This window comes from Symphalangus syndactylus, chromosome 10, assembly GCF_028878055.3.
Source record: "Symphalangus syndactylus isolate Jambi chromosome 10, NHGRI_mSymSyn1-v2.1_pri, whole genome shotgun sequence".
Classification (NCBI taxonomy): Eukaryota; Metazoa; Chordata; class Mammalia; order Primates; family Hylobatidae; genus Symphalangus; species Symphalangus syndactylus.
The window spans coordinates 119,053,286-119,080,250 of record NC_072432.2 but is presented as its reverse complement, the minus strand read 5'-3'; the positions used below and the strand labels follow the sequence as shown (position 1 = coordinate 119,080,250).

Here is a 26,965-nt window from a genome sequence, read left to right as displayed (position 1 = left end):
GCACAAAACATAAGCACATGTGGCTACGCTCACAAGCATGCACACAGATCCGAACCCCGGGAACGAACGTGCCTCCCGGCAGGCTACAAAAACCTACATCTAGAGGCAGGATCCAGGGAGGCTTCCCGCAGCCAGACCGAACGCCTGCGTCCCCAGCCCGCAGAGACCCGCTACCCTAAGTCAGTGCAGGGTGTGGGGGCCCCCCAATCCTGCGCACGCACACGGGGTTCGTGCAAGGACTCGACGCCCGCAGCTTTCTGTCCCCTTTCACCTCCCGGAGTCCCGGCAACGCAGAGCGTGGCGCGCGCCGCCGGAGGACGTCGGCCCGGCTTGACAGGCGCCGGCCAATCCCGCGCGTCCATGCAAATGAGGCTCCTTATCGGGCCGCAGCTCCGCCTCCCGCAGCCAGGGCCGTAGTAACCCATTCATGGGGCCCGCGCGCGGCTGCAGCCGGGCTCCGTGGCGCTCGCAGCCACCGCCTCCTCTCGGCTCCGGGTCTTCCCCTTCCTTTTACAACTGATCCTGTTGGGGATTTTTTTTTTTTTCTAATTTGGAACGGTGGGGAGGAGCAGGGAGGGGGGACCTGGAGGAAGGGGAGAGATCAGGCAGCCATCAATTTCCTCCAGTTTCTCCCAGAACAGGTGATGCTTCTAAATTGTGATCACTTTCAGGAGGCAGCGCTGCAGCTGGAAGGATGCGAGCGACCTAGGGTGGAGGGGCTGAGGCGGCAGATCTGAACTTGCGGAGGATAAGAACCCAAACTTTGGTTACATCAGTCCGCACCTCGCCAGTGAAGCAAAGGACGGGTTATCTTTTTTTTTTTTTTCCTAAGACTCAAACTTGGGCACTTGATCCCTTTTCTTGGATTGCTTTGGAGGAGACGATTTGCTGGCAACGTTGGGAACAGTCAAGACTGTGTTGTAACTCTTAATTTTAAAGCGACAGTAGAGGATCAGATTTTTTAAATGTTTGGAATTCAAGATACTTTAGGAAGAGGACCAGCTCTGAAAGAGAAATCGCTGGGCGCCGAGATGGATTCGGTCAGGTCCTGGGTCCGGAATGTCGGAGTGGTGGACGCTAATGTCGCCGCGCAGAGGTAACGACACGGCCGCGCAATTTTTATGCCCTCTGTCTCTCGCTCTTACGGTCTGTCTCTCCTTGTGCACCCCCCCGCTCCCCGTGCCTTTCTCCCTGTCCCCCAATCTGTCGCCCAGGCCCTGCGCGCTGGGGCTTGCCCTCGGGGAAGCAGATCGCTGCAGTCGGGTGAACGCTCACCCGGCAGCCAGCACTCGAGTTTCTGAACTGCCGGGGTTGTAGGCGTTTCTCTCCTTCTCTTTTACCACAGTCCATTCTTTGCAAGGAAAAATAACAAAGTAGCCCCCAACATCTCCCAGCTCAGCCCCTAGTCCTGCAAGCTGAGCCGGCCTGGCCCCGAGCGGAGCGTGAACACTGGCGCTGGCAGTGGCGGCGCGGGAGGAAAGCCGGCTTCCCGGCCACTCTCGGCTTCGCCACGCAGCCTGCGAGCGCCTGCCTCCCGCATCTTGCTGGGCGATTCCTGGAGCCCGGGAGGCCCGCGGCCAGAGGGTGGCGGCGGCGAGGGGAGCGGGAAAAGCCGGAGCGGCTGCCCGGGAAGGCGAGGCGGCCGGGAGCTCTGGGAGGGGAGACAGGCTGGAGGGTCCCGGCTCAAAGATAAAACAGTGAGCCAGACGAACGGAGCTGGGGAGCTGGAGAAAAGAAGAGATTTAAAAGAGGAGAAAATACTGAGTCACAGTAGAAAGAGTTGCGGAAGAAGAAAGAGGCGAGAAAAGGCTACCGGCAGCTAGACTGGCTCAGGGATCGCCAGCCTCTGGTTTTGCGGATCCCTGAAGTTGACTTTGTGTCTAGGCGCCTGCGTGCTGGGATAGTAAATACCATGTCCGGGGTGCCACCCTACGAAGACATTACGGTCCCGCTCTCTCATCACCACTACTGAGTTGGGATTTGTGGCCTCTAGGTCCTTGTCTGCGAGACAGGCAGCCCTTCTAACCCCAAAGAGCCGATGAACTTCTTCCACTACCCTCGCTTCCCCGGCTGCCCTCCTGGCCACTCGCCTTTAAGTGCCAACATCACACGGAGAAATGATCCCTTTCCCAAACTGGCCAGGTGTCCCGGGTAGAGCGAACCGGCGTCCACCCTTGGAGGATGGAAAGCAGAAGTCTCATCGCTCCGGGACTTGGGCCGGCGGCGGTTCTCTACCTCCCGTGGCCCGGGGCGAGCGGATTTCCCTCCGGCAGACCGCACAGCGCGGCGGCCGCGGCTTTCCGCAGCGCTCCGGCACTGGCTCGCCTGCGAGCTAAGGGAAATAAGGCAGCACCGCAGAGCCGACTGTGCCTCGCATTTCCTCAGCCGGGCTCCTTAAAGACGCCTCTCTCGCTTTCCTTCCTTCCCGGGATCAAAAAGTTTGTTGAAGTTGGAACGAGCAGACTTAGTGGGGGAGATCTTAGCCAAAATGTTACCCCTTTCAAAAGAGTGAATGAAGGTGCTTGCGCACCGGGGTTCAACCTGGGAGACCCCAGCGCCGCAGGGCAGCTCCCGCAATCTGTGCGTTCGCCTGAGCCCCAAGTCTTCGGTGAAATGGGATCTGATGGCCAGGTCGGCTGTGACTGCGACCGGTTGGCTGGGAAGTGTGTGCACACACTCAACACGCTCGAGGGCGCCTTCCGGGTCCCCCAACTTGGGTTTCACAGTCACTGGGTTCGGCTGGCGCCGCTGGAAAACGCAGCTTGAGTGGGGAGCGCGTTGGCCCCAGGAAAGAAGGTTTTCGCCTTTTAACAGTTTGGCTTTTCCCCACCTAGCACCTCTGGGAGAGAGGGCCCCCTATGTCGGTCATCTCATTTGCGGGGGCCAGCGATCCCCGGGGCTGGTCGCGAGGATTCCGCTCTGTCTCTGTCCCAGGCACAACTTTTCGGAAGAGCGAGGCAAGCAGCCCAAGGACCCAGACCTGGACTCTGTGTTACTCTCCCGCCTGCCCCTTGGGGTTCTTACTCACTACCTTTCCCAGTTAGCATTTGGGCGTTGTGGGCAGTGGGTCCAGGACGGATAACTCGAATTAAGACGAAATAAAAGGGTCACTTCTTCCAAAGCAAAGGAGGCACTTATTCCCCTAACCCCGGGCCCCAGCTCTGCATCCTGATACACCCAGCAGTACTACCTGAGGGAGTGGATGAAGACAGCCCCGCCGTATAGGACCCGGGCCACCTCCCTAGGGGACCACTCTGGGCCTCTGTCTGCAGCCTGGGTCTTTCGGTTTCGACTAAAGACGGGATGGTGAGTGGCCCAGCGGTGGGATGCCGGACCACTGGGTGGTGTCAGAGACCCCAGGCATCAACCCTGCCGCCCAACCCCCGTGGCCACGGTGACTCCTTTAAGGAGGCTCCTCTTTCTTAACCTAATTGGAAAAAAGGCCCGAAGGATTCAGAACTCTGGACCTGGGAAGTGGACCCCTTACCCCTCTGCAGTGTTGTGGGCAGTTAGTAACATCGCCTTTTTGTCCTTCCCCGTGTCTTGTGTTCCCCTGTTTGTCTCCCTGTGCAGCGGGGTCGCCCTGTCCCGGGCCCACTTTGAGAAGCAGCCTCCTTCCAACTTGAGGAAATCCAACTTCTTTCACTTCGTCCTGGCGCTCTATGACAGGCAGGGCCAGCCGGTGGAGATCGAGCGGACGGCCTTCGTGGACTTTGTGGAGAATGACAAAGTAAGCGGAACGTACCCCTAAACCCCGCGGCCTAATAACTCCCTCTTTGCGAAGCACTAAAGATTCCATCTGTCACTCTCGCGACACTTTTCCACTCTCATCATCAGGGATGATAAATCGAGGCTTCTCACCCCCAGCCTCTAAATCAGTCGATTTCCCGAACCTCCTCCCACCCCCACTCCCCCCACCTGGAGCTGGAGGAGCGCTCCCGGCTCTGCGCACCTGGAGCCCTTAGTAGCGCCTGGTTATGGACTGACGGCGGAGCAAACGCCCTTCGGACTAGTTAAAAAGTACACCCAAGGCCGCCGCTCCCCTTCTCTGGGTTAATTTTAATTATTTTGCACCTGCGAGAGCCAGGTGGCCTGAGTTGCAGTACTAAGTGGAAACCGGGAGCCCAGCCTTGGCCTGCCGTCGGGCTGTGTCTTCTCTGCTGTTCCGTTCTCTAAGGCAGCGCCTCCTCCAAACTCAAGCCTGGAATTCGGGGCTGGATTCGGTCTCAAATGAAGGACAGTCCGCAGAAACCCATGTGTGACCAATGGAAAATCCCTTGCCCTTTCTGGGTCTCCGTGTCCCCAGCTGTACAATGTGAGCTTTAGAGGAGGCGCTTCCCAAAGTCCCTCTTGAACCTGGAACTCAGTCGTTGAGCTCGTGGCCCTGCGAGCGCAGTCCTCGCGGGATGGGCCCGAATGCTGCCTTTCCAAATGACAAGTCCCTTCACTTTTCCGCTAAGGGAAGCCTTGGGGCTTCCTAAGGACAGACAGAGCCCGGTGGGTTGGGTGGTGCCTGTTTAAAGGCAGCTTTGGCAAGTTGTCCGGTTGTCGGAAGCTCAAGGGTCACACTTCTGAGGACATTTTTAAGGGAGACAGAGGGCTAGAAAGGGTCAAGTGGCTACGAGTCTTGGCAAGTTTCCGGGGGCGGCCGACAGGCAGATGCTCATGCCCTTTGACCTAGGGCTGAACAGGGGGTTGCTCAAAGCTGCCTTTTGATGGGGAGAAGGGATGTGAGGGGGGATTCACTGTCTCCTCTTTCCCTCATTTTGGGGGGCTGGAAGGCAAGGGAATGGAACGCTGCCTGTCTTTTCAGGAACAAGGCAACGAGAAGACCAACAACGGCACTCACTACAAGTTACAGCTCCTCTACAGCAACGGTGAGCTCCAATACAGCAACGGTGAGCCGGCGCCTAGCAGCCGGCTTCCGGGCCGCGCGCGCTGACCTTGCCATGATCACTCTCAGGGATCGCATGAAGCCCAGGGCGGCGGGAGGCTTGCCTGGGACAGGGGATTGGGAGGTCACCGTCTCCAGGGCAGCTCAGCCTGGAGAGGCTGCTTGGGCCTCACACCCATGGCAGAGACGGGTTTGGGGTGCCCGGAAGGGGCTCCACGGCCCTTGACTCGTGCCCGTCCGGTCCCCGCAGGTGTCCGCACGGAACAGGACCTCTATGTCAGGCTCATCGACTCGGTCACCAAGCAGGTGAGCCCGAGGCCACTTGGCTTCTCTTCGCCTGTCTCTGACCCCGCCACCCCAAGCCCCCCAGTTTGTTTCTGACCTGCCCCTCCTCCACGATTTCCTGGGTCAGACTCCACAGCCCGCTCCAAGTCCCCCTCCCAGCACCACCTTGTCTACTCGGGAAGATTTTTTTTTTTTCCCCTGTCTCACCAAGTGACCTGTTTTGTCTGGCTCAGGGAAACCCTGGGGGCAGTAAGAGGCGAACAAAAAGGATGGAGAGGAAAAAATTATTGGGAGATTCAGTTCCCCAAAACATTCCATTTTGCTGAGAATGATGTTCTCACTGGGGCAAACTTTATGATTTCAGTCGAGTCCAAACTGGGCAACCGCGCAGAATGTGCTGCGGGCGGGAATTCCTAATGCGGTGGCAGGCAGTGGGAGGGAAAGCGATGTTGTGCTTGTTCTGAAGTCCCTTCTTTCCTTGCCCCCCACCCCTCTCCACATCTTCCTTTCCTGCCACTATCTCCTTCACAGCCCATCGCTTACGAGGGACAGAATAAGAATCCGGAAATGTGCCGAGTTCTCCTGACGCACGAAGTGATGTGTAGGTAAGAGCCGCCTTTCCCAGGCCTTCCTGGAGAGCCCGCAGGTGCTCCATCCCGGCCTTGGCGCGCCGCGTTCCCGGGACTAACTTTCAGGAGTGAGGGCTAGCAGCTGGGAGGCCTCGCGGGCAGACGGGCGCAGAGTGTATAGATCCACGGAAACCCTTTCATGCAAGTGTCTTAAAGCATAGCCGCTGGGACTCAAAACGACTCGGGATTCCACCTCTCTGATGTCGCAGGAGTTTCCTCCGGCTACGTGGAAAGTCTCCACTGTCCCTTGGTCAGTGGTAGTGGTGGAAGCGGGCTGGGCAACCCCGGGCAGGGTTTGGGTTCGGCTGGAGTTCCCGCCGGGCCTCTTGTGGTAGATTTCCAGTAACTCCACTTGGAGTTACTGAGTCAAAGCCCTGGAACGACTCCTAGTCTGGGCGAGGGACCACCAGAGGGCCCAGCGGCTCATTTCCGGGGTGCTTCCTGGCACCCAGGCACCTGCGGTGATGCGGGGGCGTTTCTTCCTCCTGAGAGGTTGCTCTCTTAGGAGTTCTCGTGTCAGGGGAGTTTCTCAGGTTAGAAGGAACTACCTGCAAGAAATATCAGTCCAGTTTCCACCAGTGCGTTAGGAGGGGCAGGGAGAGGACCCGCTGGGAGATCTGGAGTGTGGAGCAACAGCTGGATTCTGATGTTCACGTAGTGCAAGGTTCAGTCTACTGGCGTTCCTGCACCTTTCCCATCTTCCTTTCAGAGACCAATCCATTCCACCTTGAGTCCTGTGCATTACCTCGCCCCCCCTTTTTTTCTGCCTGACTAGAAGAAAGTTTAAAAAATCAGAAGAATTGCATCTACTCTTATTCTTTCAACAAATGTTTATTGAGTGCCTAATGTGTGCCCGGTATCGGCTGGGTGCTGGGGATCCCACCGCAGACAAGAAAGGATATAAATAGGAAACTCTGGGAAGAGTGTGGCTGTTTTATAATGAAAATTTAAATGTCTGTTCCATACATGCTTTTCTTCCTCCAAAAATCTCTGATTGGAGGGAAAGTCTCAATTCTTCCTTACTTGGCTATTGCTTTAGTCAATGTCTCCTAACTCCAGACTTACTAGTTTTGGGTAATTGCAGGTTATCTGATTTAGTGTGTACTGTTTTATGGGCAGCTCCCTGAAGCCCTGTCTCCCTCCCCAACCCAGTCAGGAAGAAACCATAACAATCAGACATGTTTGTTTTGGTTTTGACCAAGTATCAAAACAAACTTTCCAAATGCCAGTGGCTTCAGCTGAAAGCAATGGAGGTTTCCTTGCTGGAGTAGTTAGGGGGAAGGCATTGGGAGGAGTAAGAAGATAGATACTCCAGTATCTCAGGGACCTTTGATAGATTTGTTCAGAAAGAAAATACAATTCTGAGATGTACTTCATGTAATACCTGGATTTAAATAGAACGCTTTGATTAGGTTGGTTAGTTGAAGGGAGGTTTTTCTTTTTATGCCTTTGTTTGGAGAGATTACCTCCTGAAAAGGAAAGAAAACAAAAAACTGATCCATTGTCTAATGAATTATACCTATCATTTTAAATAATACTTGCATGCCCCATCCAGCTGTAGTTAAGACTGACATTTTTATTTTTAAGCCAAATCAAATCCTCCTCATTTTATGCTGTTTAAGTAGCAGCATCAATTTTTAAACCCTCTAGTTTAGTCTGCATTAGTAACACATACAAAAATTTAATGTACTGTAACTTCTCTGCATTGGAGACCTGGGAAGATGCTCTGCTGTTTTCTTCCCAAACTAGAATTTAAAATAAATATTAATTATGTGTAAGTAAATGATCCATTGGATGGATACTGTCTGCAGCATATGTCTGTGTGTGTACATTTGTGCAGATGAGATGGGTAATGGCAAATGTTAGATGCATCCAAAAGGGAAGTTCTCATTCAATCTATCAGTTAGAGCTGGTTGATACTCCAGGAAGGGGGAAAAGTTCCTTCTCTTACATTTTAAGAGCCAGTTGTAGCAGTCAATGAGAGATGAATCAGGTGCCCTGTTTCTCAAGGGTTATTGCATATACTTAGTTTCATTTGCATAGTGTTATTTGGCATACCTGGGCACTTCCCTGGATGGTTTTATGTTCCGTAATCTTTAGTAAAAGCCTCATAAATCTGTTTAGCTTTGAATGGGGAACAAAGCAGAGACAAAATAATTCTCTTTAGGAATAACTTTTTTTCTCCCTTCCCCAGTGGTCTCTGTTCCTCTCTTCCCTGCTTTGGTTCATTTTGCCAATTATTAGCAAGGAGAAATCTAGTTGTTATGTCGCTGCCAGCCACCCCTGAGCCCTCAATGCTCAGAGGGTTAAAAGATATTATAATTTGAACAGAAGTCGTCTCAAGGCCTACAGCTGGCTAATAACAGAGTTGTATTGAGCTCGAGCAAACCCCACAGCTGTGACTTTTCGCCACAAGGCGCAGGCTAGACAGGGCCCTAATCAGATGGGCCAGCCGGGCAGTGGGGCCAGTGTCTTTATCGGCCAGATGGTGTGAATTTAGACACTTTTGTTATGCAATCGCAGGGAGGAGTTGGGGAGAAGAAAACAAAACAAAAGCCACCATGCTGTGCGCTTATTTGAGTTTGAAATTAGAGACAGATTTTTGAAAGTTGAAGGTTGAATTTTAAAAACGATTTTGGAGGGGAAAGGGACACACTCGCTTGTCATGAGTTGGAGTTTGGCTGACTGGACACTCTCTGTCCAACGCTGGGGCTTTTTCCCTTTCTCCAGCCTTGTTTTATTCCTCTTCTTTTTCCCTTTCTGAAAAATGCAGGTATGATTCAGGATTGTGATAAGGGTTCTCATATTTCCCCACCTCCTACTTCCAACTTGTTTTATTTTTTCTCTCTCCTTCAAAGACTCCGGGTGGAGATGGGAAGAATAAATTGAGAGTGTTTCAAGTAAGAGGTTCTCCAAATAAGTACTAGAATAAAATAAACCAAACCAAGCCAGAGAGAAACAGTGGAACAGCTTTCATTTTCATTCATTAGGAAAAAAGAGCACCTCTGAGTCTCTCTGGGGTTGTTACGAACACAGTCTTAACCTATTGCCAAGCTCCGTTTCCTCTTCTCTTTGTTTTATTTATTTTTTATTACTTTTTTTTTAATCTTAGAGTCATTTTTAGTTTTAGAAAACGCTTATCAGGAACTTCAGACTTGCTTGTTGGAGAATAATCCTAAACGCCTTTTAACTGAAGTAGCTGAACTGAAGTTGGTCACTCAGGCTTTGTTTACACAGCAAAGGGAAGGCAGAATTGAGTTTATCATCTGAGTAATTCAGGGACCTGGTTTCTTAGCTGTTCCACACTGGAGAGTGTAGGTTCACAAACATCTCAGGTTCTCCACTTCCCATTGCTTGTGCTAATATTGCTGGCAGAAGGACTGAATGCCGTTAAAAACAAAGAACGACTAGAACATATTAATGAGAACTTTTCTCTAAAAAAAAATGTAATAATTTGCTTTGGCCAACTAAACAGATCTAGAAAAATTTTAAGATGGGCTCAAATGGGGCTAATTCAACCAAGTTCTATTATTTTTATACCTTTACTATTATAGTTCAATGGCCAAGTGAGTGTCTTCTATGTAGGTTTTGTGCTGCATATCAACATTAGAGATGATATTTAAATATGTTACTGTTGGAAAATGGAAGATTGGATCTTAAAGTTTATCTGCATTTTTCTTTGAATATCATTTCCTCCCAAGTTCATTCCCTACGTTATACTACACTGGCACCAGGCGTACATTTTTATCTGTTTTTCTTTTCCTCCAGAGGAAATCCCCACGGAAGGCAGCTGAATTCAGCTGAACAATTTTGCAAACCTACTCAGCCCCCTCAGAATCATTCCTACCCAAACTAAACAGATTGGTACATTCTGACAGTGTGTGCTCTTGTAATTAAATTGTACCCGGCATTGCACACATATTTGGGGTTAGGTTGACACGCTGGTGATGTCAAAGGGGAGAGTCTTGCTTGAAGGCCTGTAGGTAGCTAGCATGTATGGGTCTTTTGAAACTGTGTTGCTAAGAAAAATGGTTTGCCTGAGCTGCAAAGGTATTACGTTGACATAAGCAATATTCTAGAAACAGGAAAGGTGGGAGAAATGGGTGGGGGGTAGGGATTTGGGAAGAGAGACAAGGGCTTTAGGAGGTGGGAGAGCGGCTGGCCTGCATTTTTATTGGTGTTAATCTTGGGATGGATTGAAATTTTAAAAGTTAAGACCTAATATAATTTCAAAGGCCAAATATTATTTCAGAAAGTCCCTGTGGCAAAGTCTGATATTTAAGAAAGTTGAGACCATTTTTCTTTTCCTTCCTACTAATTTGATTAAATTTCTTAAAACCTCATTGTGCCCATTTGCTGCAAATGTTTAAGTATCTCTCAAGTATATTTTACTTTCTGAGGATGGTAGACTTATTCACTGGTGAATCCACACACCCATGAAAGAGGTGGGTTTAAAAAGTTTTAAGATATTTGTTTATGTTTAATTCTGTGGAGAACCAGAGAGGGCAAATGAGCTGCAGAGAGCCACAGAGCTAGGTCTGGGGCTTGGCATGGTGGCATATACCTGTAATCCTAGCACTTTGGGAGGCCGATGTGGGCAGATAGGTTGAGCCTAGGAGTTCGAGATCAGCCTGGTAAACACAGCAAGACCCTGTCTCTACCAAAATAAAAAATAAAAAATTAGCCAAGTGTGGTGGTGTGCACCTGTTGTCTCAGTTACATATGGGAGTCTGAGAAAGGAGGATCATTTAAACCTGGAAGGTTGAGACTGCAGTGAGTCATGATCATGTCCTGCATTCCAGCCTGAGCAACAAAGGGAGATCCTGTCTCAAAAAAAAAAAAAAAAAAAAAAAATTCTAAGACTGGGTTGGTGCTAGGCCATTGGGTTCATGCTGTCACATGACTTCCCTTTTTCCTTATGTTATCACCACTTTCAAAGGGTGCTCATGGAATCCCCTAACCTCATGGACTTAAACCTAGAAGACACTGTAGAGAGAATCAAATCCAACACTTTCACTTTATTCATAAGAAAGAAAAAGCCCAGAGGGGTTAAAGACATTTGACTAAATTTGTGAAGCTGGTTGGTGACAGCTTGGACACCAGAACGCTGATTCCCAGTTCAGCAATCTTCCTAAGGTATCATGTCAAACTTGTGCTACAGAAAATCTACCATGGGCAGGGCAGTGTTCACATACAGTTTGGTTATTGTTAGTGTGCTTACACCTTAGGCGTATTCTCCAGCCAGTATGGATGATAAAGATTTTTTAAAAAGCCATGTCAAGGCTACATCCTTAGCCAACTATAGTTGATAGTGGACCACGTACCTGAGATGAGCTGAGAGGTATTCAGAAGTCTGTAGCTCTGATAGGCAGCAGACAGGCTACCTGGTGGTAAGGGAGTGAATTCCCAGTGCTTCTTACCAGCAAGCTTCCTTTGCCGTTCTCACATTTGTCTAGGTATTTTCAAACAGATACCTTTGGATTGGAGTGTTTTTCTCTCCTCTCAAGTCCTAGGGAGTACTTTCTGTTTGTTGTAATTGCCCCAGGGGATCTTCTTTATCTCCCTCTCAGCTAATCCTATCAGCATTTATTGAGGTCTTTCTATCAGGTACCCAGCACAAGGGGGACATCTTGGGAAGTGGAGTTTTCAGAGCTGGGACTTACAAACAGTGCGATACCATTTCTGTTTCAGATTTGGTGAAAATTATTAGAGCTACCATCCGACAGCTCCTTGCTTCATTTTCCTCGTATTTTAAAATGTATACCATAGTTCTGGTCTTCCTACTTCATCTGAAAAATGATGGAAATAAGTGAATGAATAAACATTTATAAAGTATAGCAAGATCTCTGGAGAAAGATGTTATGTAAATAAGGTTTATAGTAATCCTGGCAGCCACTTGCAGTCTATTTTACATATTTTCCTTCCTCTCCTTTCTTCATTTATTGAACCAAAAATATCTAAAATATCATAAAATCATTGAATATCAATCTGGAAGTGACCTTATCCATCTTAAAATTCAACCTTCCATGGTTCCAATTACAAATATGACTCATGGGAAAGTTGTGATTTGCTGAGAATTAGCCAGCTTCTAAGTCACAGAGTGAGAATTTGAGTATATTTTGGCTTCAGGTTCAGTGTTTTTTATTTTTTATTTTATAAAACATGGTCATAAATCCTGCCCTCAAGCAGCTTATAGTTGGGAAGCTACCTTAGATTCATTTTTCTTCTTCAACTTTTATTTTAAGTTCAGGGGACCATGTGCAGGACGTATAGGTTTGTTACATAGGTAAACATGTGCCATGGTGGTTTGCTGCACAGATCAACGCATCACCTATGTATTAAGCCCAGCATCCATTAGCTATTCTTCCTGAGGCTCTCTGTCCCTGCACCGCCCCTCTGACAGGCCCCAGTGTGTGTTGTTTCCCCCCAAGACAGATTCACAAAGGTGAATGTTCTTGTGGCCAGGCACTACAGCTCATGCCAGTAATCCCAGCACTTTGGGAGGCCGAGGTGGGCAGATCACCTGAGGTCAGGAGTTCGAGACCAGCCTGGCCAACATGGTAACAACCCATCTCTACTAAAAATACAAAAATTAGTTGGGCACACTGGCGCACACCTGTAATCCCAGTTAGTCAGGAGGCTGAGGCAGAAGAATTGCTTGAATCCAGGAGGCAGAGGTTGCGGTGAGCCAAGATGGAGGCATCAAGCCATTGCACTACAGCCTGGTGACAGAGCCAGACTCTGTCTGGGGGGAAAAAATGTTCTTGTCATGTGCTCATTGCATTTTCTTGATTTAATAAATTTCTTTCACTCTTGATTCCTTCCCAATCTACAGTCGATGCTGTGAAAAGAAAAGCTGTGGAAACAGAAATGAGACTCCATCGGACCCAGTCATAATCGACAGGTAGGGGGAAAAAGTGATTTTTCAATCATTTTTGGTCCTTTTCTTCATGAATCTCAACTCTGAGTACTGATCCGTGGAGCTTTGCTGTCAAGTTGGTTTCATGTTATTTCAAGTCACTAAGCTCGTCCAACAAAGGCCTCCTCATGCTGGCCTTTCTTGGAAGAAGCCAGGATCTTCCTTTGGAACACGTGTCTCTAAATCTGTGGTGGAGTCTTCCAGGTGCACCAGCTTCAGCCTAATAAGTAGTATGTGTGGTGCAGGATATAAGTGATGGCACCTCTCCTCTCGGGCAGGGTATGGTCTCAATTAGTTTTCTAGAAGAAGCAGTGTGCCCCAAGTTAAGTGGCACCCACTTTATTATTCTCCATGATTGCTGCTTGGCTGGAAGATTATCAATTTAGATTATGGTTTAGGGGATTATGACAAGCTCTCTGTTGCGTTCAGGGAGATTCCTTTCTACCATGGAGGATTGCATTCTGGGTTCTATGTTATATTCAGAATGGGAAAGATTCTTTGGGACAAGACACTAATTCACTCAAATGTGATTTAGGCATCCTCAGCTGTCTGTTTTTTGTGATTGGAAACAGAACTTACAAACCAATGAAGAAATACCAAATTAACTTCCAACAATCATGTAATTTTTAAGAAACCCCATATTCCCATCCCTAATTTTTTTCTCTTTCGTTAAAAAACGGAATAATTCCCTGTTGCTTCTTTCTTTGGGTTTTCACATTTCTAGCCAGGTCCTGAAATGGATTGGAGAGACCACAGTCTCCAAAGTTGTTATTCCAATATTCCAACGAATTCTCAGTTGGGAGAATGGAACCTCTGGCATTCTTCCCAGAAAGCCAGCTTGGTTTCTTCGTGGAAAGTATAGCATAACCTAGGAACTGAGGAGGCTGGAATTCTGATCTTGTCCTAGCTTCTGACCTTGGACAAAGCACTCAGCATCTCTGTTCTTCAATAATATAATGATGGGTTAGGGGGTGCAGTCACTGCTGTAGGCTTCAAGAGGCTACTGAAATATCAATGGCAGCTTTGCAGTGTTCTCTGAGATGCTTGAAGAGGATGATAGGCAAATATAAAATGTTTGTTGGATGTGTATAGTGTCTTTGCCATTTTAGAAGGTTCCAGTGAGCTGCGTTTTAGGGAGCTATTGAGGTTGCTCTGGTCTTTTTGAAAGTACAGAGAAGCTTAAATATATAGAGTTGCAAAGACTCTTTGGAGTCAGTCATTTTCCTCATCTAAATGAAAAATCTGAACCCTGAGCAGTGGCATGACTTGCCCGTGGTTGTGCAGCTGGTTGGGCAGAGCCAGCATTAGAACACAGCTGTCCTTACTTCCAGGCTGGGTGCCGTAACTCACGCCGTAATCCCAGCACTTTGGGAGACCGAGGTGGGCAGATCACTTGATGTCGGGGGTTTGCGACCAGCCTGGTCAACATAGTGGACCCCAGTCTTTACTAAAAATACAAAAATTAGTCAGGCATGGTGGTGCATGCCTGTAATCCCAGCTACTTGGGAGGCTGAGGCAGGGGAATCGCTTGAACCCAGGAGGCACAGATTGCAGTCAGCCAAGATCATGCCACTGCACTGCAGCCTGGGCAACAAGAGAAACAGTGAGACTCTGTCTCAAAAAAAAAAAAAAAACAAAAAACAAACAAAAAAAACGGGGAACACAGCTGAGCTGTCCTTACTTCCAGACTGTGCTTCTCTTCATGGCCACAACCTCATTCTCCCAGCACTTTTTCTGTCCTAACTGATGAGTTGGATCTGTTCATTTCTCTGTTTCCCAGGGATTCTCTGGGAGAATGGATGCATATGAGAGCAGCCTAGACCCTGTCCTTTCCAGCCTGTGGACTGAGCTCACTAATCTTGACCTAGTCTTTTCCACTATCTTTAGCTTCTCTTTTAAGAAGGTACTCTAACCTCACGACTGTTACATCCTTTTTCATAATAAACACCCTGTAAACTAGCTTTAGAAATGTTTGCAAACCTGCAAATACTTACCTGCACCTTGCTTCTCATAAGTACACAGCTTAATGGCTCTGCACTAAGCAGGAGCTCCTACTTTAAAGAACTACATCTAACTGCATTCACTGACAAAGTTGAATATGCTCATGTTTTCTTCCTATGTAATACATACGTTACATGTACAAAACAAAGTATCTTTGCATCTATAGAAAGAAAAGATTTTCATAGCAGGCACCTTCATAGTTTGTGCTAGCATGCTTTAAATCCTTCTGGGAAAGTAGGAATTGTATCTTGACTGCAGATTATGAGTTTTATATGACTGTGGCATTTATTTTTACTATCCTATGCACAATAAAATAGCCCAGTGATGTCTCTGCCTCACTGGAAATATGCGTTACTTCCGAAAGGTTGCATGTCTACACATGGAAACATACATACCAAAGGGTACTGTAAATTGTCCAGTATCAGGTTTTAAGGGAGCCCACTTTACTATACACAGATGCATTTGTTTGGCTTGCTAATTGTAGGGCTTTTGTTTTAAGGTAACTGTTCTCTCACTGAAACCTTGTCTTATCGCTCCTGAATGTCTTTTGGGTTTACCTTAGCCTTCTTGCCTTCATTTTCAGAAGTAAAATGGCATGAAGCAATCTGAGCACCATAGTGGGATCCCATCTCTACAAAAACTAAAAAAGCTAGCCAAGTGTGGTGGTGCACACCTGTGGCCCTAGCTACTCAGGAGGCTAAGGTAGGGGAGGATCACTTGGGCCTAGGAGGTCGAGGCTGCAGAGAACTGTGATCGTGCCACTGTATTCCAGCCTGGATGACAGAGGGAGACCTGTCTCAGAAAAGAAAAGAAAAAAAAGGGCATAAAGTCAGGTTTCCATTTGTTGTAGGTGGGAATGGTGCTTATAGTATCCAGGGGTTTGGATCAGCCTTGCGTCTGGTCTCTGTGTCCATCTGCCAACTCCGTGAGTTCCCTCACAAGCCCCAAATGGGTGCAACGTAGTCTATTTTGGATTTCCTCTGTGTAAATATAGAACTACGTTCCTTGTCCTTGTTCCTATAATGCCAACTAATTATCTCCTCCCCCTTCTTACCTAACCTTACCAGATGCAGTTAATTTACACTGTCTGTCTTTGCGTTTTCTCACACAACAGGCACACTCCACTCTGGCTCAGAAGAAGTCTGTTTATTCCCTTGAAATGTGCATGTTCTGGGGAGAGGGAGAGGATGGTTCCCCAACTTTTCACCACCAAGGACTCCTTAAGCTTCTTACTTGGTGAACACAGGGTTTTGGAGGACTTTGCCTTCTAAACTGCTATGGACAAATAATAATGCAGCTATAATTCCATTTTTATTAATCAAAAACATATAACAAAATGGGAAGGAAAAACATCTCCTCTCAGAAATGCCCTTGATACCATCAATGGCCAATTAAGGGTTTTTGATTGGGGTGAGATAACCAGTGTTACCACACTGACTTGGGAGGCTTCCAGCTCAAACACAAAACAACTTGGCTTTCTGGTGAGTCCATGTGACCATATCCCAGCAGATCTTCTGTTTCTAATAGGCTGCTTGAAATACGAAAAATCGCTTTCACTACTTTGTGGCCCTTTAATTGAAAACCATTGGAGTGTACAATAGGGGATCCTCCGTTAAGGACTTAGTTCTCCATTTCTCAAGACTTAGCGCCAGACTTGGAGTTTTTTCCCCCAATACTAAATTACTCCCTGCCTTAATCTCTCTAGAAACATAAATTTATTTTCTATTTTCAGTTTTTTTTTTTTTCAGTATGCTTTTGTGAATTCTTGGGCAACTATATCCCTCTCCAAAAGGCCAGAGCAAAACACAGCCCAGCAGGACTTACTGCTGAGTCAAGGGTCTCCTGATTAATTTTTAGTGTAGAAATCCAAAGTCCCCATCAGGGGAAAAAACCCCAAAACAGAACAAAACAAAACAGAAACACTAATGAAACATCATCTTTACTGTGGTCTTCAGCTGAGCTGTTGTCTATAAAGGCCTGTGTGGTAAATAAAAATAAGAGGCTCAAATGGATTTGCATTTGTGTTTTAGAGGGAAGCTCTAATTCAAACCTGGTTGTTATGGGCTGTGTTCTTTTCAAACTCTCTTCTCTATCTGGAAGATTCTCTGATGATCCAGTGAGCCTCTGGGGGGCTCAGGATAATCTGGTGATCTGTGAGAAGAGGACTTTAGGGACAGTGTGACTAATGTGGGAGAAGGAAGATGAGTCCCTATTGTTCCTGTCCTTGTCAGCCCCATAAAAAGTCAGATGGATAGAGAGGGCAATAATTTATTTTGAATCTTCGTAGGCTACCCACGTGCGTACTGGTAGGGTATTTTCTAGTAAATAAAAAGGAGGTCCAACCTATTTCTCATATGCTAAATATCCCAGTCTTTTGTCCCTGGACCTCGGTCTCATATATTTCTGAGCTCTGTTCCCAGGAGGACCATTTTAAGTGTTGATGTGTTTTTGTTTATTTTCTTTCTTGAGAAACCAAACAAACAACAGAATGACCTTCATTCAAAAGGTTTATTCAAAAAGATCTGAATAAACTGAGGTTTAGTTGCCCATGAAGTGTTCTCCTGACACCATTTTCTTTTTTTAAAAATTAATTGTGGTAAAATACGTATAAAATTTACCATCTTAGCCATTTTAAGTGTGTAGTTTGGTGGCATGAAATACATCCATATTGTTGTGCAATTATCACCACCATTCGTTTATATAACTCTGTTCATCTTTCAAAACTAAAACTCTGTACCCACTGAACAATTCCCCGCTACCCATCTCCTAACCCCACAAGGACGTGGAAACCACCATTGTATTTAATGTCTCTGTGAAGTTGACTACTCTAGACATCTCACGGAAATGGAACCAGGTAGTATTCATCTTTTTGTTTCTGGCTTATTTCACTTAGCATCACCTCAAGGACTCTCCATGTTGTAGCATGTGTCAGAATATCCTTCCTTTTAAAGGCCGAATGATATTCCATTGTATGGATGAACCACATTTTGTTTGTCTATTCATCTGGCAATGGGTTGCTTTGACCTTTTGGCTACTGGAAATAATGTTGCTGTGGACATGAGTATATGAGTATCTGTTTGAGTCTCTGCTTTCAATTCTTTGGGGAACATACCCACAAGTGGAATTGCTGGACTAGATGGTAATTAAATTTTCATGTTGAAAAGGAACTTCCATATTGTTTTCTACAGCAACTGTACTATTTTACATTGGCAGCAATGTAAAATAGCAGTTGTATTTTACACCGGTGGCAATGTGAAATAGAACATTTGCTGTAGAAAACAGTATGGAAGTTATTTATTGTTCTTCCATATTGTGCATAAGCACAAGCAAGGCTTCCGACTTCTCCACATCCTTACCAATCCTTGTTTTTTTATTTTTTCGATAGTAGTCATCCTGATGGGTGTGACACTTGTTTTCAATGATTTTTCTTCTTCCATCATCTTGGTGTGGGCATTGTCATCTCCTGGTCTCACCTCTAGTCCAGGCTTGTCATTGGCCCTTCTCCTGCTGTCTGACACAGTCTCTTCCTGCCTCTCTCTGCCTCATGAAGTACTTTGTTCTACTGAAGCATATGTTTGGATCTACTTTCCCCTGGGCTGTACTTGTTCTTTCTGTCTCTCAAGTGTATTTCTTAACTCCAGTGAAGTGCGATTTGTGGGATGGAAGCTTTTAGAGAATCACAGTAGAGATAGAATTTGGGTAGTAGCTGGATTTGAGCTGTAGGTGAGATTTATATCTACAAGTTGACCTGTGTCTGCAAGGTGACCATTACCTCCCATTCCTCAGAAATGTGCAAACCAGATATATCAGTAGTGTTATCGCCTGAGTGAAGACTTCTGGCTCTGAGAAGGATAGATAAAACCAATAATAACATTTATCTAACAGTTAATTGGCACTTCTTGTATGTTGGGCATTGTGCTATGACATTTGTGCTAGTAAAATCATCTTAATTCTCAATGGTTGCTAAAAGTCTCAACTTTGAAGGAGTTATATAACTCAGCCAAGGTCACATAGCCAGTTTGCCTGTGAAACTGGAATTTAGTCAATAGGTAGAAATTACAGAGAGAAAGATTTTGATATAAGAGGAAGAAAAACTGCAGAGTTAAGAGCTGTGAAGACGGAAGGGCCTCGTGGGTGTGATCTGGAAGAACTGATAGGAACACTGGAGGGGGAATCTGTTATTGTGGAAGGAGTGGGCGTTGTTGGCCCCTGAAGTAGCATTTAACTTGAGATTGTGTGAGTCACATTCAACTGTGTGACAGATTTGACAATGTCAGTCCTCGGTGTGACTGAGGAGTGGGTAGCACAGCAAAAAGGGCCTTGGATTAGGAGCAGAAGACCTGTGTTGGGCCCCAGAACACTCACTAGTTAGCTGTTTAATGTTACAGAGGTCAAGAGCCTCCTCTCTGTGCCTCAGTTCCCCTATTTGTAAAATGAAGTGCCTTGGGCTCATGGGTGACTAATACATTACCTTCCAATTCTACTTTCTCTGATTCTTGCTGAGGCCTCAAGTTTGGGGGTCAGGTGTGCTAATTCATCCCTGCTCCTCAGTAATTTACCGGAGTTATTAATATATATGTCTTCTCTGTCCAGACCCTTCATCTCCAGTATGGGAGAACCCAGTACTGTGAAGGGCCCACAGAAACCTGGCCCCAGGCTATTAAAAACAATTTGTTTTTTGAGACAGGGTCTTGCTATGTTGCCCAGGCTGGAATGCAGTGGTGCAATCACAGCCCACGGCAATCTCAAACTCCTGGGCTTAAGTGATCCTCCCGCCTCATCCTCCCAAGTAGCTGGGACTACATGTGTGCCACTATGCCTGGCTATCTTTTAAATTTTATTTTTTTGTAGAGACAGGGTCTCACTCTGTGCCCAGTCTGGTCTGAGGAATTCCTGGCCTCAAACGATCCTACTATCTCAGGCTTCCAAAATGTTGGGATTACTGGTGTGGGCCGCTGCACTCAATGTATTTTTTTTTTTTTTAAGTGAAAATTTCATTTTCTCAGGAAGGGTTTAGATTTTCTCAATAAAAACCACAGATTATCTATCCAATATGAATGAATCATTCTTTCATGATCTCATTCCGTTGTTTCCTAGTAAAACCTTTGTTAGTTTCTTGGCCATTTCAGGGAATTACAGGTAAGATAAAGGACTCTGTAGCTGGGAAAAAGTGTCCCTATGGATTGAAGCTCTTCACTGGAGGACACTGGAGCCAAGTGGTAAAAAAGAAAATTTTGTTCGAGAAAATGACTCTCCTCCTCATGATTGCAGAGGTGGTGCTGGAAAGTTCACTCATGTAATTGGGTTAGTGTTTAAGAATTACACTTATTCTGCTTGCCTGGCCAGCTTCCTGACACTGGAGTTTTAGGATTTGATGCAAACTAGCTTAGTCATGTATAAATGGGCTTATTCTATCATTCATTCACTTGCTAAGTCCTTGTGTTGTTCAGTCATCAAGCAAAAAAATATTTGTGAATGGCAGTGAGAGATCAGCAGGGAATACAATAAGCATGGTTCCCGCTCTCATGGAGCATACAGCGTAAATAAGCACACAAAAAAATACATATTCACAAAATACAAAAAGCGCTCCAAAGACTAGGTCGATGGATGGTAGCTGGGTCCCAACATTCGAATCCCATCCTTTCTTTCTCTGTGAATCCCCCTATCTGGAACACAGATCTTGAATTTTTCCTGTTTTCTCCCTTTGTATACACTATTTCCACCTGGAATACCACCCCAAGCACTCTGCCAATATAAATCCTATCCCTTTTTCAAGACCTAGTTCAGATTCTCCTTCCTCAAAGATATTAATTCTTGTAGTGAAAATCTTTTCCCTTGACATTTATCACAAATGCTTACTCTTCTTCAGGGGTATGGGCATTATTTATTTATTTTACCTATTTCATGCTTGCTTTACATTTCCAATTGTATTATAATTCTTAGATATCAGACATCACATGGCATTTAAATCTTGACGCCAATATTTATTAGCTGTGTGATGGTGTTAATAATACCTCTCCCCTTGAGTTGCTGTGCTAAATACATTAATGTAAGGTGCCCACATAGTGCATGATACAACAGATGCTTTAAAAAAAAAATCAGGGCAATTATCCTGTATCTCACATTGCATCTTTGTAGTGGTGTGGATGCTACAGACACTCCATAGATATTAATTCACAGATTAATCTCTGACTGCCAAGCATTGAAGAGTTTGGGTGATTGAGTCTATTGCCAGTTCATACAGGACCATTCCTGTGACTTCCTGCATTCTACAACCTCTTAGCAATCTTATGTCCAGTGGCAGATAAGTACAGAACAGGCCCAAGAACAGATATCTAGGGTTGTAAAGCAGAATGAAATTCTTACTTATATTTATTAAATATTTATCAAGGGCCTATTATGTCATGGACCTTGCAGTGGGGTCTTAGGGATAATAAGATTGAGTAAACAGAAAGCTTTCCCATTAAGAGCTTGGAGTTTATATGGAAAAACAAAGGATGTGCAGATATGACTAGGATGCTATGCAAAATGCAAAAAGTACCATAAAAGATAAAAGGATAAGCACTCTGGAAGATCTGAAGTGCGGAGATAATTTCCATCATGGCAGAGATAGGTGGGGTGATGGCTATACCTCGAATATTTACAAATTGGGTCAGAATGGCCTTCTAGGAAGAAAGTGTGTTGGAAAAGGCACCTGGAAAGGAAAGAATTTCCTAAACCTGCACATAGTTTTAGAGGTACATGGGCACGTGTGAAGAGAGACAGTAAGAGAAGTTGGAGAGATTATTTGGGCCCAGATTTTGGAGGACTTTTTATGCCCATACAAAAGTATTTTGACGTTACTTTGTTAGTGATGGAAGATGTAGAAGGATTTTGAGTTGTGCCATTTCATGATCAGGCTGGTATTTTGGAGAGAGAACTTTGAGGATGGATTGGAACACGGAGAATGGAAGTAGGGGAACCTGCTAGAAAATTTTTTCCCTGCCAGATACTCTGGTGTCAGCCACTGGAGGGAAAGGTCCTTTTTCTCACCTCTTCACACCCTGCTTCCCCTCCCCCAGCACACTCACCACTCCAAAGCTTTTGCTGATGTTGCCACTTGTCCCCATGAGTACGCATCTTCTTTGTTCACTGGGAAGCTCAGATTCGTTGCAGGGAACTGCTGTTATGCCATCTGGCAATCTGTGAATTTTTTAGTAGCCTGGATGTTTGTGAGAAAGCAGAAACTCAGGCCAGAATCCAAACCATTTGTAAGTAATTCTTTAGAAAAGAGGGAGAAAGACGAAAACCAACTCACCATGACTAGCATTCTCTCATTCAAAGTGCTTGCCCAAGACCTCTGGATCAATTCCCAGTGAAAATCAGAGGACCAACTGGATGTACATGGTTATTAGAACAGATGATGCCATGCTTCAACTTCCAGCTTCTTCCTTATAAAATTGTGTGATGTGATTGAATAGCAGATTTGCTAGGAAGTGGATGAGTCAAGGAGCAGAAGGACAGTACTCTAAAATTGTGCTGTGCTGGAAATGAGAAGTAGGTATTTGTTTTTAGAAAAGACATCTCTTTGCAAACTTATCCAGCTGGCTTTAGGAGGAACAAAGGTCCTGGAGCCTGGGAAAGATTAGGATAGGACTATATATTTACCCAAAGAGGACCTCCCAAAACTGCCAGTTATTATCTTCTTCTATTGGAGTGAACGGGGCTGGATAAGTTCTTTGGGCCTATTTTTGACCCAGCTAAGGGACTGGCATGCCAAATGGTGGGAAATGAGACCTATATACCAAGGAGAGAAGGAAGTTATCCACAGATGATTGGCAGATTTAGGATTCTACCCACTAGGGATTGACTAGATGATTTGTTTGCGAATTAGAATCTTATAAGAATTGTTCTTTGTTGCTGTCTTCTACACATTGACCTACAGTTGCAATTGGAGGGGACATTTGATCAGAAAGAGAAGTAGCTGAGTGATGAGAGGCTCCAAGCTTGTCAGCCAGCCTAGACCAAAGCCTATAAGGAGTCAGCATTTCATCAGTCTGGACTGGGTCATTGATGAAATGGTTGTCCTCCAAGAAGTTTTGTTCTAAACTCAAAATTTCCAGTGAAGGCAAACTTTCCTGGTCCCCTCGAGACCACCAAGGAGCCAGAGCTGGTGAGAAATGCAGCAGCTGCCCCCATTTAACAAGAGCCTTTGAGAGGGAAATAAGGGGAGAAATTCCTAACTCCACTGATGTGATGACAGAAATGGAGGAATTTGCAGAGATGGAACCAACACTTTGGGACTAGTATCTTAAAAAGCCCCTAAGTAGCCAGGACTTTTAAAACAGAGAACTCACAAGATGGCAGTGAGATGAGGGCTGGGGCTATTGTGTCTCTGAATGCTGCTACTTCCATGTAGCCCCTCCAAAAAAGCCCCAAGGTGGGTCTCTCTGGAGATAAATGGTGAGCTGTTTTGGTGCTTTATGCACAATTGTAGAGGACGTTTTTCTAATTAATTGAAAGCGACATGCACAACTCATTTTAGCTACAGACTGGAAATGTTATCCCACATTACAGAGTAGAAAACCCAATTGAAGATCAACAATTTCAGGAGGTGTGTAGCTGGCCAAAGACTCAGCTGGGGTAAGAGACGAGGTCTCTAGCTCCCATAACAAAAGCAAGGTGGTCTCTGCAAGGAAAGGGGCAAGAGAAACAGTGGGATTCACATAGAATAGATTGTGGCTGAATTACAAGGCTTCTAACTGGACTGAAGGCTTGGAGGATTTCCTGAAGGTCTGAGGACTCATTACCTTTCAAGCACATGGCTTGGGGCAAACTGATGCCATTTTACTTTACTATAATCAGTGATTTTGGGTGGAGCCCGTTTCTTACATGCAAAAAGTATTTTCTCACTTCAGAAGATATACATAGGAAATAGATTTCTGACATGTGAGCTGAGGACTCAAAGTGGCTGTTGTTCTCGTAGTGTAATAACCACAGTAAAATTTGGCATCAGCACTGGTTTGCTTACTCCTCTGTCATTCATTCATTCATCCATTCATTCAATTCTTCCCTCTCATTGAATGTAGAGTTGCCATATTTAGCAAGTAAAAACTAGGATGCTACTTAAATATAAATACTAGATAAACATGAATGATTTTTTTAGTATGTATATCCAAGTTAAATTTTCATTTCAGATAAACAATGAATCATTTTTCAGCATAAGTTTGTCCCATGTAATATTTGGGATATACCTATACAGAAAAATAATTCATTGTTTATTTGAAATTTAAAATTAACTGAGCATCTTGTATTTTATCTGGCAAACCTAACTGAATCCTAGTTTCTTCTTGAGGAGCTGGAAAGCAGTGGCCCTTTCTCAATGTGTGGAGGGGAAGAGAGATGTTGTGTGGCCATAACCGACCTCAGAGCCAATCAGCATATGCTATGGTTCCTTTATTTTAGTGATTTTTAAATCTTTATCTGGGGCTCATAACCTTTGCCTTCTGATCTATACAGAAGCTGATTCACACATAGGAGATTCGTTTAAAAGGCAGACAGGTGAGCAGAAAGCATTATTGGGATCCATCAGCATTTTCCCCTCTTCTTTGTCAGTTTCTCCTCACAGACTCCCTCCTTATGTTCAGTCTCTTCCCTCCTTTTTTGTCACCTCTCAATGCCTTGGTCTCATGGTCTGTCTAGACCCTGCTTTATGGACTTGTCACCTCCCCTGGATTGTTTTTGCTTAGTGTCCACTGTCTAGCCCCTGTGCACTTTAATTCTGACTTCCCTAAAAGCCTTTGTTTAGCATTCCCCAAGTCTCCTTCTCCAGTGCTTTAAACATGTGGGATTGTTTAGGCTCGAGTGATAAATTGCACAGAGTTAAAGGTGAAGGAGAAGCTCCACTCTCTTTTCTTGGTTGTGGCTGATGCTTGAACAAGAGCCAGGCTTTACTTCGATTTAAGGCTAACAGTCCGCTCGATGCTTGCCGAAGCAAATGTAGAGTGGCTAATGCATTTTATTCTCCAGCTGGCGAGGCACAGGATGAAGAGTAACCACCCTTTAGACCTGTATCTGGATAATGTAGAGAACTGCAGAAAAAAAATCTGACTTTGAAAATGTGATGTCATGTAGATTCAACCTATGTAGAAAAAGGGACAGGACAGTTAACCCCACCCCTGCTTCCTTTACTTGCCTTTAATCTAACACCCTTGTCTCCATCCCCTTCTTTTTCCTTTGTTTACCTTTCCTCTTCCTTCCTTCAGTTTTTGGGCCTCCCTTGCTTTCTATCCATTGCCCTGCATTTCTAGTGGGTGTCTAACCTTGATTCCTACTCAGGCAATCAGAAACATTTCCCTTAGCAACTTGCACCCCAATGCCTTTCTCCTAAAGACCTCCCTTTCTTCTTTTCATTCCCCGATGAAGAATAAAATGCTGGTTTCACTGTAGGTGTCCCGTTTATAACTCTGGGCTGGCGGTTTTCACTTCAAGTGGCGTCCATTGAGCTTGTAAATTGTATTGGGTCAGTAAGCCCATAATGAGACCTCCAAACCCAAACACTGGAAGTCTGCTGGGATTTTATTGTTCATAATGCTTCTTCCCTGGGGAGGGATAGAGTCATTAGGTGTGCACTGTGTTTAATATTTGGTCATAACAGGAAGAAGTAATTTTCTATTTTTATGGTGGCTTCTGAGTTTTTAAAGCAATTGTCTAATTCCCATCATTGAGACTGGAAGCAAATGAACTAGACAGGAAAGCCTGAGTAAGGGTGGTTTGGGTTGGGGCACATCTTTCTTATCTTTCTCCATCCTGTGCCTGACCTCCAATTCTGATGGCCAGCACCTGCCTACACATGGGCACACCTTATCCTTCGAGCCCCCTGAACTCTTCCTGTCAGGTAGAAATGTTCCTTCTCTGCAGAGAAGGTGGAGCTGTGCCTCCCCATTTCTTTTTTTTTTTTTTTTGAGACGGAGTCTCGCTCTGTCACCCAGGCTGGAGTGCAGTGGCTCAATCTCAGCTCACTGCAAGCTCCGCCTCCCGGGTTCACACCATTCTCCTGCCTCAGCCTCTCCGAGTAGCTGGGACTACAGGCGCCCGCCACCACGCCCAGCTAATTTTTTGTATTTTTAGTAGAGACGGGGTTTCACCATGGTCTCGATCTCCTGACCTCGATCTCCTGACCTCGTGATATGCCCGCCTCGGCCTCCCAAAGTGCTGGGATTACAAGCGTGAGCCACCGTGCCCGGCTTGTGCCTCTCCATTTCTTAACCCCTGGGAAAGCAGGCAGTTTTGAACATGATGTCCATTCTGAAGATTTTCAACTTAATCCAGCTTAAAGGTAGCTCCAAGTTGCAGTGTAAGGTCTCCCTGCCTCTTGGGGTGGGAGATGGTTTGGCTTAGAAACTTCTGAAACAGAGACAGACCAGTTGTTCTCAGAAACCAAGCACCCAGAGACCAGGAGAGAAAGAGCTGTTGGTGAGTTTGCATGGTCACCATCAGTTGACCAGGCTGACCTGTGATGCCAGAACAAGAGGTGGGAATTTCTGAGGACATGGGCTCAGCTGCTGTCTAGTCACATCTGTATAGGGCCATAACCAGCAGATGACCCTATAGGTCCTGGGGCCAATGATCCATTGGATTCTGGCTGCTGGCCTACCCTGACTGTGAGATTTGTAGTGGAAATACAAATGCTTCCATGGAACCAAGATTCTATGATGTGATTCCAAGGACAAGGAGGAAGAAGCAGAAGTCCAATTGCTTGGATTGAGATCTATTCTGTCTGTAGAATATCTTGGTCTCTTCAGAGTGTTTTCCCTAGTAGAAAACTAACATTGAGGCTTCAGAGACCTGCTTCTTTGGGATGCCAAAGCCAACCTTTTTTTTTTGAGTTTTACAGGCCCAGTGGGAAGCAGCTGAGCAAAATTATCACGCTGGATCTGGCCCTCAAAGCTGTGGAACTAACTCTTAGCTGTTAATCAAATGGGATGACCTTGAGAAATATTTCCTAAAAGCTTCTTGGCATTTGATGCCTAAACTTGTTGCACATTAGATAATTCCAGGGAAAGTTAAGAAACCTTGGCCTGAAGGCAGAAAGCCTGACCCAGGGAGTAAATAAAAGCCTCTCCTTTCCAAACTGAAAATCATGCATACCTATCCTCTGAAATAGTATGTTGCCTGCAAAGTGAGAGGATGCCTAACACCTTCCCAGTGTTTGGGGGTTCTTTGCCTTTTTTTTTTTATTGCCATGGATCCCACTGA

The 26,965-nt window shown here is 45.7% G+C and overlaps 1 protein-coding gene across 7 annotated transcripts in view; it reads left to right on the top strand.

The window, feature by feature from the left end:
- The first annotated feature begins 407 nt into the window (after positions 1 to 407).
- The window catches only part of EBF2 (EBF transcription factor 2), a 201,226-nt gene continuing 174,668 nt past the window's right edge, over positions 408 to 26,965 (top strand). For 3 of the 7 annotated variants that reach the window (XM_063611449.1, XM_055295747.2, XM_055295743.2), the window contains exons 1-6: positions 467 to 1,096; positions 3,574 to 3,730; positions 4,814 to 4,877; positions 5,145 to 5,200; positions 5,711 to 5,784; positions 12,644 to 12,712. In XM_063611449.1, coding sequence (XP_063467519.1) covers positions 966 to 1,096; positions 3,574 to 3,730; positions 4,814 to 4,877; positions 5,145 to 5,200; positions 5,711 to 5,784; positions 12,644 to 12,712 — 551 coding nt within the window. In that variant the 5' untranslated portion in view covers positions 467 to 965. Of the gene's footprint in view, positions 1,097 to 3,573; positions 3,731 to 4,813; positions 4,878 to 5,144; positions 5,201 to 5,710; positions 5,785 to 12,643; positions 12,713 to 26,965 lie in introns of all 7 variants that reach the window. The other 4 variants (XM_055295749.2, XM_055295746.2, XM_055295745.2 and 1 more) reach the window with 3 other exon arrangements.